General features: G+C 37.3%; 4 protein-coding genes across 5 annotated transcripts in view; 1 reads left to right on the top strand and 3 right to left on the bottom strand.

Annotated features, from left to right (window-relative positions):
* Positions 1-5738, bottom strand: part of LOC107708656 (schwannomin-interacting protein 1-like) — an 8519-nt gene extending 2781 nt beyond the window's left edge. Inside the window, exons 1-5 of one of the 2 annotated variants that reach the window (XM_016512959.1) lie at positions 5587-5738; positions 3992-4110; positions 1469-1586; positions 1208-1354; positions 882-1005 (exon numbers count right to left, since the gene is read on the bottom strand). In XM_016512959.1, coding sequence (XP_016368445.1) covers positions 882-1005; positions 1208-1354; positions 1469-1586; positions 3992-4110; positions 5587-5616 — 538 coding nt within the window. In that variant the 5' untranslated portion in view covers positions 5617-5738. Of the gene's footprint in view, positions 1-881; positions 1006-1153; positions 1355-1468; positions 1587-3991; positions 4111-5586 lie in introns of both variants that reach the window. The other variant, XM_016512953.1, reaches the window with a different exon arrangement.
* A 234-nt stretch (positions 5739-5972) lies between these two features.
* LOC107708635 (extensin-like) lies at positions 5973-7362 on the bottom strand. The gene is made up of 2 exons (XM_016512919.1): positions 7111-7362; positions 5973-6822 (listed from the first exon to the last, which is right to left on the bottom strand). The coding sequence occupies exons 1-2, from the start codon at positions 7286-7288 to the stop codon at positions 6158-6160; spliced, it is 843 nt and encodes a 280-aa protein (XP_016368405.1). The 5' UTR covers positions 7289-7362; the 3' UTR covers positions 5973-6157.
* Positions 7363-7371: 9 nt separating this feature from the next.
* On the bottom strand, positions 7372-8833 carry LOC107708895 (extensin-like). The gene is made up of 4 exons (XM_016513261.1): positions 8472-8833; positions 8220-8329; positions 7937-8052; positions 7372-7860 (listed from the first exon to the last, which is right to left on the bottom strand). Exons 2-4 carry the CDS (start codon positions 8302-8304, stop codon positions 7372-7374), a joined length of 690 nt encoding a protein of 229 aa, XP_016368747.1. The 5' UTR covers positions 8305-8329; positions 8472-8833.
* A 5485-nt stretch (positions 8834-14318) lies between these two features.
* LOC107708884 (uncharacterized) lies at positions 14319-17068 on the top strand. The gene is made up of 8 exons (XM_016513251.1): positions 14319-14391; positions 14526-14684; positions 14764-14891; positions 15164-15222; positions 15638-15748; positions 15990-16082; positions 16178-16347; positions 16900-17068. The coding sequence occupies exons 3-8, from the start codon at positions 14861-14863 to the stop codon at positions 17066-17068; spliced, it is 633 nt and encodes a 210-aa protein (XP_016368737.1). The 5' UTR covers positions 14319-14391; positions 14526-14684; positions 14764-14860.
* The last annotated feature ends 1059 nt before the right edge of the window (positions 17069-18127 follow it).

Below are 18127 nucleotides of genomic sequence, written 5' to 3'. Positions count from 1 at the left end.
CATTTTCAGCTGTAATTATTTGAAGCAGTGGAACAGTACTTAGCAACCAAAAACACACGCCTCTCCACGAGGACACCCCACGCGCAAAATGAGATTAGAAAAAAAGAAAAGTTTTACTTTTTAAAAGTATAAAACGTTTACTTTACCATTTTGGGAACCCTGTTCATAGATCAGCTGCACATCCGCTAGAAATAAAAACAAGATCATTTGTCTGATGTAGATATTTAAAACGATCAATCGATACATAGCATTACTAAGCAAACATAATACATCCAACAAGTAGCTCAGCGTTAACGCCTGGGACCATCCGTGCAAGACAAAGGAGGAACGAATCCCAACAAAAAGTTTAATTTTTTAATTATAAAAACAATTATTTTACCGTCTTGTACATCAAGCAGCTGGGCGGTCACTACTAAATAAAAACAAATAAAATCATTTTCTGCTGTAAAATAATCTGCGTATAAACATCAGATAAGAGATAGAGACTTACACGTATCAATTTGGCTAAAAGCATTTCTTTCCGTGCTACCTACAAGATATTAAAAAACTATTAGTTTAAAACTATTAAAATACTTTATATCAATTGAGAGCGGTTGAAAAACGACTCATCACCTATTTACTCAGACTTTAAAAACAGAGTAGTGTGCCTGATCAATATATATATATATATATATATATATATATATATATATATATGTGTGTGTGTATATGTATATATATATATATTTGTTTTTTATTATTATTTATATTTATCATTTATATATTTTACATTAAGTATACACACAGACACAAAAACAATAAAGAATAAAAAGAATATCTTAGAAAAGAATTAAATTACAAACTAGGTGCTTATTTAGAATATTTCTGTCTGCTTTCTTTACCTTGTATCTGAGAGTGCAGGTCATTGGTGATGACCTGTAACTGACCGAGACTCATGTCCCTCAGGTCCACAGGCCTCAGATTCCTCTTCATTAGACTCTCACTGATGTGTGGCAGATGTGGTAACTATAACACAAGAACAAAGTTAAGTGAAGTTGAATGTACGGTGTTTTTTCTTATTAGCAAGCGCTCTGAGGTGAAGTGAAGGCCCTTTTGAAAACTACAGCGAGGATAACCCAGCGCAGCACTATTCTTGGACACTTGTGTGACTGACCAGGTCTGCCACGGGGGACCTGCGGTGTAGCTGAATCTGTCTCTCCACCTCCACCTGCATGCGGGCCATGGGCCGGGCCAACGCCAGAGCCACACGGGCCTCCTCCTGCAACCGCCGCTGTAACCGCCAGAATTCTGAATCCTCGGAGTCCAGCTCTTCCTCTCCTGTATCCCGGTCAGACAGAGAGGCACTCTGTTTGCTCTATAGTGAGACAGAAACAAAAACGGCTGAATTAAATCACACCATTTTTTTATCACAGTTCCAAAATGTAGAAGAACTTTGTTTAATGTATTATTAAAAGGCTAGGCTTTATACCATAGGTGACAATGGGGTGTCCAAGCTGGTCTCTGTTCTGCTGTCCTCTGCATCACTGTCCCTGTCACTGCTGCTGTCATTCACAAAGCACATCTGTAGATTCACCCCATTCTGAAGCCTATAGTGAGAGTGCAATGAAAAAATATATTAAATTAAATTATTTTCAAAATTATCCATTTGTTGTTGACCTTTTTATTTCATTGCTTTTCATTAGAATGCATTTTTCATTTAGAATGCATTTTGAGGAGTAATCTGTGTTATTTCAGGTAAAAAAAGACTTCTTTCAGTCTTAAAGCATGAATAATTTTGTAGTAAACTGTACAGTATAACTCTAAAATAAACACATGAGATAATATATACTGAAAAGAGAAAGAAAGTGTGAAAGTTCTATTTTTAGAGTTTGTGAACCACAGTTTCTCTTCAGTTGCAGTAGAATTTTGTGGTTAATAGTATTCTATGAAAACACTGGCTGTAAGCTTCAAGTGAAGCCTGTACATAGAAATGTCTTCAATGTCAGAGTTCACTTCTGTAGATTGGTATGAACCTGGTTCTGTGGTATCTCTTGTATAGATAAGGGTAAATGCTGTGGAAAATTACTCTGTGAAATATACTCTGTGGAGTGTTGTGTGGGAAAATACTGTATGCACCTAAATTTTAATGCTCATTGGACTTTCCTTTAGCTTTCTAGGAACCTTGTTGAAACGTAGTTGCGATACAAAAAAAGACACAGAAAAGCAGCAGCTACACCAACAAACATGGCCAGTCCATGGATTTGTGATGCAATAAAATGTCCTAATATAAAATGAGTGATAAATGGTAAGAGGTTTCTGTCTTTATTAAGAGAAAGAACTAAAAATAATAATTATATACAGTAACTATGCTAATAAATGTTTAGGAAAGATTCAATATAAAGAAACAAAATGAGCACTATACCAGGCATATTTATTTGTCATGTAGGTCTATTTATTTTTCATTCTTTGAGTCAGCATTCCAGACTCTGTTTAAATGTCATATTCTCTCGTTTGTTCTTTACATTCAGTTTAAAGGCAGAACAACGATGAATAAAAATAATCCTGAAAAAAAAACATAGCATTCACTTTTTGCTTGGACCACACATAGGTACACCAAGTAAATAAGTAAGTAAATATTTATTTAAACAGACGTTTTACCCGTATTTTGAATTTTGCACTTCATTGCATTGTGTTTTAGGGTTAATGGAAATGTTTATAAAACTAAGGGATAATATAAATAACTGCATAAATGACAACTACAAACACTGATCTCTCAAGGAGCGGATTCTTGCAGAAACGTTATTTTGCAGATTGATTGCTGATATTTTCACTCTCTACAACATTTTTGCCTCTCTACATCAGCACTGTCTACATTTCCTCCCCGTGTTATTCTTGAGAAAATGTGTCAAGTCGACAGACACGATTTCTTCCTTCCCAAAGTGCTCCAAACATTAAACAATAAATACAGCGGACTAAAATAGCCACAAAATAAGATTTTTTTTCTTTTTTCTGTCAAACATTTGTTTGCTCAAACAGTGGAAACAAAGTAGACTCAGATGTCAAGTGAGAAATGGGGTTGACTACTCAAGTTAACATGAATTATATGCTGAAAACAAATTATATATTTGGTATGCAATGATTAAAATGAGATAATTCTGAGCCCTCAATATGCCTCATGGCATTTTTATTTTATCAGTTTGGCATAATTAAGATTTTTAATGTTGTTGAAAAACAACTGCATTCATTTAATCAAAAATACTGTAAAAACAGTAATATTATGAAAAAATATTATTACAATTTAACCTGTTTTTAATTTAATTTTTTAAATTTTTTTTAATGAATATATTTTAAAATCTAATTTATTTCTGTGATGGCAAAGCTGAATTTTCAGTTTTTGGTGCTTAATATTTTTGTGCGAACCGTTATACACTTAGCATTCAAAAGCCATAAAAAATAAATAGTTGAAAAGTGACAATAAAGACAATTATAGCCTAATGTTACAAAAGATTTCTATTTGAAACAAATGCTGTTCTTTCGAATTTTCTATATATCTATATCATAAAGTCCTGAATTGCTTTTTATCATGATTTCCAAAAAATTATAATATAAAATTGACATTATTAATAACGGAGTATTAATAATAATTGAGCTCCAAATCAGCATATTAGAATGATTTCTGAAGGATCATGTGACACTGACGACTGGAGTAATGGCTGATGAGAATTCAGTTTAATTCAGAGTAAATTATATATATATATATATATATATATAGAAAACAATCATTCTAAATTGCAATAATATTTCTCAATATTCCAGCTTTTACTGTGTTTTTAATTAAGTAAATATAGCCTTGGTGAGCATGAGACTTTCAAAAACAATAAAAAATATCGCAATTATTCCAAACCTTTGACCAGTAGTGTATACAGTGACATTCCAGTCGATTACTAAAAAAACAAAAACAAACATTACATAAGACACACCACCAACCCACTGAACACAAGCGCACACTGACCGTGAGGACAGGCAGTTTTTGCTGCTCTTGCTGCAGCCAGTAAAGGTAACCGGTCCGTCGTCATAGAAACTGCCAAGGGCCAGCTTCTGCCTAATGGACTCTCTCTCATTCCTCTGGGCCTGACGAAAACACAGTCGACTTCAATAAATGAAGAGAACGCTCAGCATGTAGTAGGCCACAGAAGACCTCGCATCCAGGAATATTTGATGTGGTATTTTAAAATAGATGTCATCCACTATCATACAGCTACGGCTACTCAATGCTCGTGACAGAGTTTAAATAACGTGCTGGATTTGAAGGGCATGAAGGTATCGCTGTGGGAAAAGAGAGAGTGTGGATTGGAATTGGAATGTATGATATAAATTCTGATTTTGTGCATGTGGCGAAATCACCGCTGCCTCAATAAACGGCCAATTACAGAGACGAAGAGAAAAACGCAGAGGGACCCCGAGGCAGTACACGTGAAGGAAGAGCTCAGGCTTTTGATAACATTCCAGTTAAGCTATAAAAACGTAATTTCTAAATGTTCTCCGAAAACTTAAAAAAAAAAAATTCTTAGTTATGCCATTTTAGCATTTTGCAAACATTATGGGAATGTCACTTTTGATATGTTTTCTGAACATTCTGAGACCGGAAAAAAATATTTTTAATGTTACACAAACATCCAACTAAAACATTTCTGGAAAAAGTTCCACAAACTATGTATACATGTTTTTGTGCTAACATTTTGAGAACAGTATTAAAGCCGGGTAACTTTGAACAAACATTCTATTAATTTCCAGTTTGACCAGAACACTAGCCAAAGTTCTGATAATGTTCTCTGTTAGATGGGTAAATACAGAACTGCGTGACTATTCCCGATTATGCTATATTGGCAAGAATAACATGTTCTCTAAGATCTTCATATTACACTCAGTTCATTGCCATGGCAACACAGTTGCCTTCTGGTGCTGAATGACTAATACAAAAAAAAAAAAAAAATTATTTGAACTCAACACTGGAATAATTATAAGGCCTACTATTGTGAAAGTCAATAACTTTCCTTTACTAGATCTATGGAAATATTTTTCTCAGGTTGCATTTTCACTGAGATGAACATTTAGATAAAGGGACGCACAGAGTAGAAGAGAGGCTGATTCATGAAGCACTCAAAAATTACAAAGGCAATTGAAAAACATCAATAGCTCTGCTTGTGATGTAATATTAGCAATCTGTAAACCAGCTTTCCGGTACAATCTGAAAAACAGTAACAGCTAGATTCAATTGCTTTCATTAGTGGGAGATGTTGCCACTTCAAGCAAAAGCAGCCATCTATACAAACAAAAAAATATGACCTTGTGTGCGATGGGTTGAATTAGTTCCAATTCAAGCAGCACCTTTTTTTTCAGTTATCGTTGAACTAAATCTACAAGTATTTTAACATCCATCACTCAGTGTGTAACTTATTTCTTAGCATCACAAATTGAAATAAAAATCTGAAAGCCACCTAACAAGCAACAACTTTGTAAATATGAACAATACATTTACACACACTCATAAAAGGCACACCGATGCCACAACACTAATGCTACATAAGATATATTGACCTATCTTACCTGGTAAACACATTTCTCCTGGTGCACCATCTTTCAGCGCATTGTATAGTGCAGCAGCCAAGCCCTGCCTTCTACTGCAGTGTCTGAGCTACACCCTTGAGACCAGCATCACACACATGAAAGGAGGGGGGAGGAGGGAGTGCGTGTGCAAGCATGCTAAGGAGGAGCACAAGCATCTCACAATGAAACTCATGCACTAAAGAGGCAGTGAACTAGATCCGGGTTTTGGCATCAGTTTCATACTAGATGTTCCAATCTCACAAACCATTTCCCCACTGTGGCGTGTTCTCTACCAGCAGGTACCTTAGAGTCTTATTTAAACACAAAGGCTTAAATCACCTTGGATTAAAAAAAAAAAAAAAAAAAAAAAAGACACGGGCATTTGATCATATTTGATTTATTGAATGGTTTGAGACAATTAGGACAAAATTATGCACAAACCAGCATGTTCATGAGCAGGAATCACTCTGCAGTATTAGCATTAAATCAGGAGGCAATCTTTTTCAAAGCCACATGCAGCACATTACCAGCGTAATTCTAAGTATCTGGCCTCAGTCCTCATAACAAAACTTCATGGGAAAGAGTTGGGATGCGAAAAGTCCACAAATTGAAGCATGAAAGGGTTTTTTTCATAAAGTACAGAACTGGGAGGTATACATAGCTGGGGTGGCACATTGGGAGGCTGGTTGGCAGAGGGTTTGCATTCAGCAGCTGCAGTTGTAGTACAGGGTTGAGGAGTGGTGGTTATAGGCGGTGCAGTAGGAGTTTTGGGAGGCTGAACTGGGTATTGTGGATAAAACGCTTGCAAATAGGAAGGATAATCAGGGTAATAGCTATACTGAGGGAATAGACTTCCAGGGTATCCTGGGGGCTGCCGCGTCTGGGTTGCTGCTGGCGAGCCTGATGGGCGAGCAGTGGGGGTGGCTGAAGCTGGTTTCTCTGTGGGCTTTGGCCTGACAGGGTCATGAGGGTAGTAATAAGGCCAAGACATCTGGGGGTATTTGGGAGGTTGAGGCTTTTCAGCTGGTACTTGGGGATCCGATTCAGTGTTAGAGCCATCAGCTGGAACAGGTTTCAAAGTGGGTTTTGGGTCGCCATAAGGGTAACCAGGATAGTAATAAGGCCAAGACATCTGGGCGTATTTGGGAGGTTGAGGCTTTTCAGCTGGTGCTTGGGGATCGGATTCAGTGTTAGAGCCATCAGCTGGAACAGGTTTCTCAGCGGGCTTTGGTCTGCCATGATAGAGGTAATCAGGGTGGTAGTAGTGTGGCCAAGACATCTGGGGGTATTTGGGAGTTTGAGGCTTTTCAGGTAGTGCTTGGGGATCCGATTCAGTGTTAGAGCCATCAGCTGGAACAGGTTTCAAATTGGGTTTTGGGTCACCATAAGGGTAACCAGGATAGTGATAAGGCCAAGACATCTGGGGGTATTTGGGAGGTTGAGGCTTTTCAGCTGGTACTTGGGGATCCGATTCAGTGTTAGAGCCATCAGCTGGAACAGGCTTCAAAGTGGGTTTTGGGTCACCATAAGGGTAACCAGGATAGTGATAAGGCCAAGACATCTGGGGGTATTTGGGAGGTTGAGGCTTTTCAGCTGGTACTTGGGGATCCGATTCAGTGTTAGAGCCATCAGCTGGAACAGGCTTCAAAGTGGGTTTTGGGTCACCATAAGGGTAACCAGGATAGTGATAAGACCAAGACATCTGGGGGTATTTGGGAGGTTGAGGCTTTTCAGCTGGTACTTGGGGATCCGATTCAGTGTTAGAGCCATCAGATGGAATAGGTTTCAAAGTGGGTTTTGGGTCACCATAAGGGTAACCAGGATAGTGACAGGTTTCTCAGCGGGCTTTGGTCTGCCATGATAGAGGTAATCAGGGTGGTAGTAGTGTGGCCAAGACATCTGGGGGTATTTGGGAGGTTGAGGCTCTTCAGTTGGTGCTTTGGCAACTAGGGTAGTTGTAACAGGTTTCTCTGTTTGCTTAGCTATGGAATAAACCCTTCCAGGATAAAGATAATGAGGGAAAGGCCAAAACCCTTGCGGATATACTTGAGGGTACCAAGGAGGTGATGGTTTCAATGTTACAGTATCAGACGCTTGTGGCATTGCAGGTGCTTCTGGACTTGGTGTTTCAGGAGAAAAGGGAGGCAGCAGAATGTGCAGATATTCAGGAGGATGAGGTCCCAGGAAGGTTTCATCTGCAGTGGTAGAGGTCATAGGACAAGAAAGGTCTGCTGAGTTTCCCTGCCACTGTATCTGCATCACATAATACCCTTCCTGAAAGACATCATGAACATCCAGGTTGGTCTACATTACTCTGTTTTCATGCTAAATGGAACGGAGAAAGCAATACCTGTTGCACAACACCACATCCATCATAGGGAGTAGCATAAACAAGACCTCCATAAGTGAGTGTGGTGTGTCCACAGTGAGGTGGCAACTGAGTGAGAGGAACAGGCACCCCATTACCTGTGACATAAATAAAGGTATAAGGACTATTAGAAAACCATATGGAGTTCTATTTTTTATTGATGCATGTAAAGTCTAGGTGGGACAAGCAAATTAGTACAACTCTAAGATACCATATTTATATCAAACTCTTTAGTAAACGAATGCATAATGAATGTACAGGTTACCTCGACAGAGTTCAACATTTGCTACTTCTGGACCACTGAGTTTTAACTTCATAAGATCGTCGCCACACCTCAAATTTGGAGACATGGCATCCCAGGCTGCTTCAGAAGAACCGAGTAGTTGCCCTTTAATTAATGATTTCTTCTGAAGACCTATATATTTTTTAAAAATTATAATTTATAATTCTCGTGCATTCAAATGGACAAAACTTACGTATTTATATACCAATATTAAAACAAGCATTAATTACATACCTGAAACTCCAGCATCGTAACTAAGATGGTCAAAATCAGCTAAGGGCACAAAATTGTGGTCGGACATAAATTGTTCTGAAATATCGTCGCCACCTTCATCGTTCGTTTTTTCGGTTCCAGAAAACTGTTGCAGACTTCTGCAGTGTATTAAAGTAATGCATGTGAAAGAACTTAGTATAATTAACAACCTTCTCCTTATTTTCCAAGACGCCATTGTAGCGTATGCTCGTGAGTCGTGAAGCGTCTATTAAATACCGTGCGGTACCGCGCTGCTTTAAGCACTAGTTCCATAAATTAACGCGTGATTTAAAGGCAAATCACTTGTTCGCGGTCTCCGAAGTGCACAAAGGACCCTTTGAAGTGCATGAGACTCTCCACCTTTGCAGGATTTCCTAATTGGCCAGCAGATGTTTCTGATTGCCGCTTCATCGCATAGCAACGATGCGAGGGCACAGCTGCCACCCTGACAGGTTTAGTCATTAAAAAAAGTTCTGGAGCCAGCATTGCTCATATTTGTTTTAATATTTTATATTGTACTGGAGGAATGCTTCACCCCTGGGGTACCTCAGGCTTAGCCAAGACCGTGGCCAGGTAAGTTATATTGTTTTGCTGCGTCCTTGCCAGATTACAACTTTAAATGCAGGCATTGCGTTTGAACTGACTTGAATAATGTAATGAATGATACATATGAAAAAATACAAAATCATGCACATACATATATAGCAGTTCGAATGCTGACTGATATGTTACCAAGGTACGATTTTATAATAGTTTATTGTCATGACCATGGTGAACATATTTAGAAAGGTTTGCAGCCCTGATTTTAGGCAGTTATGTAACCATAAAAATAAAACTTTGAATAAATAAAAACAAATTATGCATTGTTCAGCTCAATGATCAGCGGCAGCTGTGACAGCTGAACAGTGCTCTGTATGGCCGGTGTTACGAGATTTTCGGTTTCCGAGATTTTCGGTTTCAGTGGGCGGAGCCAACATGAATATTCATGAGTTTCCCGGACATGCGCGTGGAACCAAGTGGAACTGAGAATTTCAGTTCACGCTCTTTGTATCTCGGCAGGTTTAATGGGATATTTTTAAAAAGGTAAATATTTTACAGCGTTGCACAAACCTATGCCTAAACTACATTTGTTCATCATTTTGTAACAGTTTATAATGTTTTCATTAGTTTGCACGGTTTGTGCAGTCGTCACTGACTGAATGATTGCAGACCTTCAGCACACTTAGTTGTAAATTACTTTGATTTCAGTTCGTTGTGCTGTAGCAATGCTTTAAAACTGTGTCTGTTGTTAGTTGTTTTCATTTAAATACAACAGCTATGAGAAAACAAATACTTCACTGCATTTAATGGAATGGAATAAGAAACTAATTTCATGTCAAAAAAAAAGTGTGCTTGTGCTTGTTTTGATATGATATGTAACGAATCAGCTCATGGGAAATATATGCTCCGCCCACTGAAACAGAAAATCTCGGAAACCGAAAATCTCGTAACACCGGTCCGAGTCCTTCGGATGCAGCCTTTGATATGGGTTGCAGCTGTAGTTAGCAACACTTCGTTAATATTCTGACAATAAATGTTATAGTTTCATTTTCAAAATGACCAGTGGTGGACTGTAACGAAGCACATTCGTTAAGTATTCAGTACAAATGTTAAGTAGGTTACTATGGGTTTTTTTCTCACAGCACAGCAGCACTATAAAAATATGGTCTTTTGATGCATTGTTGTAGATCAGGGGTGCCCAACCCTGCTCCTGGCGACCGACTGTCCTGCAAAGTTTAGCTCCAACTCTAATCAAAGACACCTGCCTTTAATTTTTAAGTGATCCTGAAGACCCTAATTAGTTGCTTCAGGTGTGTTTGATTAGGGTTGGAGCTGAACTTTGCAGGACAGTCGATCGCCAGGAGCAGGGTTGGGCACCCCTGTTGTAGATTAAACTGCCCAACAGTATATGAAGTAGGCTATTTTAAATGTAACAACCTTGAACATATTCAGAAGTACAATGTAACATATACACAGTAGTGCAGCAGTAATATTAATGCAAAACCATCCTGACGAATTCTTTTTCAGAACAATACTGAATATCTTTACTTTTACTCTCAATACCTTAAGTAGCCTACATTAGATTATGCAAGATAGCCTAATACTTTCACTTAAAGGATAGTTCACCCAAAAATGAAAATTCTGTAATCATTTACTCACCCTCAAGTTGTTCCAGATTTGGAATTTCTATCCTATCCTTTTAACTAAGGTTTTAAATATGACTAGTAGTTTTTCCCCAATGTGGTATTAGTAGTTACTAAAAGTAATTTACTAAAGTACCTCAATATTTCTTCTACTAATTACTTTGTCACCACTCTAAACAATTTCTCTTTTCCTTCTTTCCCTAAATCAAACCAGACCCCTGCAGGATAAAGCTGAATGTGTCAGTGCTGGACAGGTTTTTTTTAAACTGTTTTTGGCTGAGCAGGGAGGCCCTGACAGTGCTGCTGGATCTTCTGAGAAGTGAACGGCAACACGGATGAGGTGCCACGATCCAGACCCTGGTGTTTCTTTTCTGTCTGGCCAGTGGTACATCATACAGAGTGGTCTCCAGAGTGTTTGACATGCCTCGTTCCACTGTCCTCCGAGTCGCTGAGGAGGTGGTGGCCATTCACCACCAAGTAATTAACCTCCCGAAGACCCGAGAAGACCTGGAGGCAGGGCAGGGCTCAATATTGATGTTGTTTTTCTGATGTTAAACCTAAGCTATCTAGTAAATAGTTGTAAAAGTACTTTCAGTAATATATAGAACAATTTGTTTTAATGTGTAAAAAAAAAATATTTACAGGACAAAAAGTAAACGTATAGAAGAATGTTTTGTGAAAAAATTATAAGCTGCATTAAAAAATTAACAATGTACATAATCACTACTTTTATTTACACATGTGAATATCCAAAACAATAAAGCAAAATGTACAGAAAGTACTCAACAAATAAATTACTCTACAAAAATGAATGATGTATACAACTTATTCATTTCATTTTTTAACGTGCATCACAAAAATAAACTACAGAAATCGGGTTGTTTCATTGCCAATGTGAAATTCCAACACTCATGCATTTGTAGCCATTTCCAATATGACATTTAAAAAAAAAAAAAAAATATTGAAAAATTGTACTGTACCCATTTGTCCACTGTTTTCTCTTGGCTAATAAATCATTTATTTGTTAACCATTCTTTCAAGAAGAGAAAACGGTCTCTCCGTTCTCTCCTCTGTCTCTCTCTGGAGTTTGATGTCCTCCCTGAGTAGCTCCACCAGCTTCCACTCACTCCCTCACCTGTCCCAGGACACTTGCAATCCTAAGGCAGAGCAAATAAACCATGCCTGTTAACAACAACAGCACAAAGAATTTCAGCAAAAATCTCTCTATCAACTTGCTTACTTTGTATTTTTTAAGTCCTTCCCCAGCAGGCTCATTTTCTCCAGAATAGTCCTAAAACAAGAGAAAATGGAAACACTTATGAAAAATATAAAGACAGGTTTGCAATCTTAACATTAGAAAATTTGACACAGCAGCACATGCATACAAAATACTTAAGTGCTAAAGTTTGGTTAAAACATTTGTAGACATATCTTGAATGACAGCACTACAAAAACACAACAAAGGGAAAGACTATTGCCTTATGGTTGTCTTATTGTTTGTGGGCTTTGTGTAAAAAACCCTAGCTGCGTCCCAAATGACACGCTATATGCACTTATACACTATATACTTATGCACTATGTACTTAACCATGTATAGTAGGAATTATATAAGGTTATTTTGTCATTCATAATCAGAGTCTCATAGCCCCTCCCCCCTCGGTACACAATTAAAGCTGCGACAATTGAGTTCATGAAGTGTCCAACATTCCACACTTCATTTTTTTCGGTTATTTAAGTGCATCATCCGGATATTTAAAGTGCACTTTTTCCTTTTGGAATTTTCAGTGTGAACGCACTACTCGCACTATTTATACTACAAAACGTCGTAGAATAGTGCACAAGTATGCAATTTGGGACACACCTCCTGGCTTTTAACACTTGTTTCGACTGGGATATGGTAGGGTGCGAAGTGTCCATCAGATGTACACTTCATTTTGAAGTCGCTTTCGAATTACGTCAGTCTTCGTCGCGCTGCGGTGACACAATCGGCCTTGGAATGCGGGGCTTTGTGTAAAAAACCCTAGCTGCGTCCCAAATGACACGCTATATGCACTTATACACTATATACTTATGCACTATGTACTTAACCATGTATAGTAGGAATTATATAAGGTTATTTTGTCATTCATAATCAGAGTCTCATAGCCCCTCCCCCCTCGGTACACAATTAAAGCTGCGACAATTGAGTTCATGAAGTGTCCAACATTCCACACTTCATTTTTTTCGGTTATTTAAGTGCATCATCCGGATATTTAAAGTGCACTTTTTCCTTTTGGAATTTTCAGTGTGAACGCACTACTCGCACTATTTATACTACAAAACGTCGTAGAATAGTGCACAAGTATGCAATTTGGGACACACCTCCTGGCTTTTAACACTTGTTTCGATAGGTATTTGAGTAAATGAAAACACAATACTTACATTTCAATGTGAATTCCCCCAGAGAACATCCTCATGTTCTTTGAATATAAATTCCATCGTCATCTGTGCGCAAGTTAGGGTGACCATACGTGCCATTTTCCCAGGACGCGTCCTGGCCAGGATTTGTTTTGGCTTTGTTTTCCTGTTTTCATGCTTGCTGAAGGTAATGATCGAAAAGTAGTTTGACCAATAACATGCAAGCATTGTACATAATGGACCAATCATGGCGTGTGAGAAGGTGGGATCTACGGTCAAAGCGATGCAATTACGCGTACATATTAGGTGTGTTCGACTTAAAAGCAGCACGGCTCAGACCGATCAGTGTTTGACATCAAAGTACCTCGAGAGCGTTTCGAAAGCATAACCGTCTGTATGATACTTTGATGTCATACACCGATCGGTCTGCACACGCAAACAAAGCCAAAACCTAGATATTTTAGGCAATATAGAAATCCTGGCCAGGACCCGTCCTGGGAAAATGGCACGTATGGTCACCCTAGCGCAAGTGATTCTGGGATATGGTAGGGTGCGAAGTGTCCATCAGATGTACACTTCATTTTGAAGTCGCTTTCGAATTACGTCAGTCTTCGTCGCGCTGCGGTGACACAATCGGCCTTGGAATGCGGTCTTCGGAGGGTGCATCCTGCAATCGCACTTCAAAAACGCACTTCGGAGTCCGCACACTTCACATTGGGACATAGCTATTGTCTGGTCTGCGGTTTCCTAGGCTGTGTTTGAAATGGCATGCTTTCCTACTGCTTACTGCCCAGTACACAGTGCATACTGTTTTTTAAAGAATAGTGTGTGAAACAGTAGTCTATACAATAAGTAACAAGTGTTTCAGAGTAGTATGTTAAAGTGTTGTCACATGACAAACACTGAACATTAATTCAGCACAGCTGTCGAGGTTGTTACCTTACAAATAAAAGTGCTAACCATTCTTTTTACAAAGGCTTGTATAAAAGCAATACAATTTAAGAGAGAAAAAAGAATTAGGGCAAATGAAATTATGAATAATTTACTGCCATTGTGTGAAAAATATGTAATCATGTAATCTATAAAAGAGTAATCTGTTAATGAGCATTTTAAAATGTAATGTAATCTACAAGTACTTAATTTTTGGAATCTGATTATCTGATTACATGTCCAGATTACATGTAATCAGTTACCAGCACTGTGTGTGTGTGTGTGTGTATACACAAACACTCACACACTCACACAAGCGCACACACAATTTTCACAGCATCTCAAATTATGTGCTGAACTTGTTAAAATTCTGTGATGGACATTTAATTTAGGTACATACAACTCAAACAAATACAGTACAAACATATAGTGAGAGAAAACATTGAATTATTTACAAACATACTAGCTGTGTAAAGATTTATACCAAGACACAAGTGCAACAGTGTGCTTCTGTTTTGACACTCAGGTCTGCCTGAACACTATACGGTCTCCCACAGCGTTTGATACAGGCTGGACGACTCCCCTAAGAGCTCTCAAATTTCCATGGATACCATCAACACACACATACCTTCAATGCACTGCTGTGGAACAATCCAGCTGAGTCTAAACATTCTTCACCTCATAGGTTTGACCATTATTCAGAAGATAAAGTGTGACAGAGGAATAAAAATATCTCATATACTCATATATTTTCTCTACTCAAGGAGAAAAAAAAGTGTGATATATAAGAAACTGCAGGTAAAATATAATCTGGATCATTGGAATAGTGAACATATACGCTCCCAGGAATACCTGTGTGATATGGAAAATCAAAAGAGAACTTTTCAGCAAGGTGAGCATATCAATTCGTCATCTTTTGCAGAATTTGTTTTGAATTTAGTGTGTAAGTTGTTTGGCAGAAACATTAAGATTTTGTGTTGTTTTTTTTTAAGTTCTTAAACTTTTTTTTATAACTCAGTGTGATATGATTGAGCGATTTAATGATATTCTGATTTTAGGGCACCTAACTAAAATGAAAATAATACGACCTGATGTGTATCACAGAAAATACTATAGCAGTTCTAAGAATTACATCTATATTAATGTTGTTTTTCACTTTGTCAGATGCTGATTTGGCAGTGATGGATTCAGAGATTGGAACACTCCTAAATTATATCGATTTTGTAAGAACCATTTATGATATTTCCAGACATATTACATTGTGGAAACTTGTACTTTTTAATCTTTTTATACGGATATCACTTAAACTGAAAAAATAAAATAAATAAATAAATAATGGTGCAGAGTTTGAAACAGTTTTCACTCAGAAATTGCTGGTAAATTTTATAATGATAAAAAAACTGCATATAACATTGAATTAAACATGACATTTTGAAGTATAAAGACTGAAATAGTACTTATTTTCTAAAACATACTCCAATAATCTGTATTTACAATTTTTTTTTTTTTACAGTGTACCAAATTTAAGTACAACAAGAATACAGGTTCTGCTTTTAGTGTTTAAAAAAATGAATGCCTTTTCTCTTAACCTGTTCACCCTTATGGTCTTGCCACACTGTTTTCTGTACTGTCCAGCAGATGGAGCAGGAGTATTTTCAGACGTTGGAATCCTCACCAGATCTCTGTCATGGGCTTCCAGGACTTCTAAGATACAAAAGAGAGTCCCAGGAAAGGACGTACAGTCCTCAGGTAGCCATTCATTTGGTCACTGCCATGGTAAAAGTGTAACATTTATAAAATTGTTGATTTTTATCAAAATAAATAACTTGTTTTTCAGTGTTGGGGAAAGTTACTTTTAAAAGTAATGCATTTCAATATTGCGTTACTCCATAAAAAAGTAACAAATTATGTTACTTAGTTACTTTTTATGGACTTATGTAACTCGCGTTACTTGTAATGCGTTACCCCCAACACTGTTGTTTTTACCCAGCCCCAACAGCAACTGGACTCTCCAATATGCTGTCAGTTCTGTGGTTCGAGAGCTTGGCCGCCTCTGGATCCGGTTTATGCAGAGACACGAGAGGTTCGTCTCTTGAGAAAGAATGCAGCTGACACTAACACTTACTGCTTCAGCACTTTTTTTCCCCTTGAGTTTATGATCGTCTAATTGGACTTCAGGACTTCTGCTGTGAGAAATACAGAGAGTTGTTTGAGATTGTGGTCCATGAAAAGCATCTAGCTATGAAACGTTCTGATGCAAGGCCTAGTGGACCTGCTCGACTAGATGACCCCTTCATCACTGAGGATGAAGAACTACAAGATAAAGCACAAGAAAGAGGAAAACGCAGGTTTGTGTTGTACAATACACTTATGTTCTGGCATCAGTTTTTTTTTTTTTATAAACTTATAACCTTATTTAACAAGGATGCAGTGAATTGATAGTGACACAGTAAATATGGTCCCTTCATCACTGAGGACGAAGAACTACAAGATAAAGCACAAGAAAGAGGAAAACGCAGGTTTGTGTTGTACAATACACTTATGGTCTGGCATCAGTTTTTAAAAAAAAATAAACATAACTTTATTTAACAAGGATGCAGTGAATTGATAGTGACACAGTAAAGATGGCAAACTGACAGGAAATACATTTATAAACTTACAAAAGATTTCTATTTTAAATAAATTCTGTTCTTCGTTTCCTTAAAAACTTGTCTCAAGGCCACTGCAAATAACATAATAGACATAATAGACCTTTTTCAAAAACATTAAAAAAAAATCTTACATACTGACATGGCATATAGGCTACTTTGTTGTAACTTAATCATATTATGAAAATGCTAAATATGCTTTCACAGATTTAAATGATTTTATTTACTTGTTTATTCCCACCTTTGGCTTAGTTTCAGACAGCAGCAGAGAGAGATGCAGAGATATGACAGAGATGCTCACTCCAGTTTATTGGCATCAAACAACAGTGAGTATCCACATGTGTTGGACAGGATGCCCATGGATGGACCATTAACAAAAAATGCTAAATTTTGTCATTATTTACTACCTGTTATACAATAAAACATCACAATAAAAGCATAACAAAAGTGGTCCATATGACTATATTCTATAAATCTGAAGTCGTACAGTAAATTTGTGTGGTAAACAGACACAAATTTGGATTAGTTTTAGTGATGTCTGATTCAGGACTTCTTCAGTGAATAAGATGATAATATGAAATATATTTTAAAAAAATTTAAAGTGCCCCTATTATGGATTTTTTTTAAATTACATTTCATGCAGTGTGTAACACAGCTCTAAGTGAATGAACACATCCTGCAAAGTTTTAAATCTGAAAGTATATTAAATTACATTAAATCTCTGTGTATAAAGTTATTACAGAGATGCTCACTCCAGTTTATTGGCATCAAACAACAGTGAGTATCCACATGTGTTGGACAGGATGCCCATGGATGGACCATTAACAAAAAATGCTAAATTTTGTCATTATTTACTACCTGTTATACAATAAAACATCACAATAAAAGCATAACAAAAGTGGTCCATATGACTATATTCTATAAATCTGAAGTCGTACAGTAAATTTGTGTGGTAAACAGACACAAATTTGGATTAGTTTTAGTGATGTCTGATTCAGGACTTCTTCAGTGAATAAGATGATAATATGAAATATATTTAAAAAAAATTTAAAGTGCCCCTATTATGGATTTTTTTAAAATTACATTTCATGCAGTGTGTAACACAGCTCTAAGTGAATGAACACATCCTGCAAAGTTTTAAATCTGAAAGTATATTAAATTAAATTAAATCTCTGTGTATAAAGTTATTGTCTTTCAAAAAAAAAGAGTCGACTCTGAATCATTGAAACAAGCCGTTTTTAAAACTAATCCCAAGCCTTTTCATGTTGACGTCAACATGAAACATTAGCATATTGCCCGCCCAAATTTATTCTGTGCCACTAGGTGCCGCTTTAGGAGCGGTAAAAATAGCGGTTTCCCCGGTAAGGTGTACACAAAGCAGCACTGCGCTCACAAACGATGCTTTATCAGGCATTAAAGGCAAGATGAAATGAAAATGAGACCAATCGGACCAATCACCGCAGATTAGCGTCACGCAAAG

This window comes from Sinocyclocheilus rhinocerous, unplaced genomic scaffold (assembly GCF_001515625.1).
Source record: "Sinocyclocheilus rhinocerous isolate Xijiao unplaced genomic scaffold, SAMN03320098_v1.1 scaffold1724, whole genome shotgun sequence".
NCBI lineage: Eukaryota > Metazoa > Chordata > Actinopteri > Cypriniformes > Cyprinidae > Sinocyclocheilus > Sinocyclocheilus rhinocerous.
This window is presented reverse-complemented; position numbering and strand designations above follow the sequence as displayed.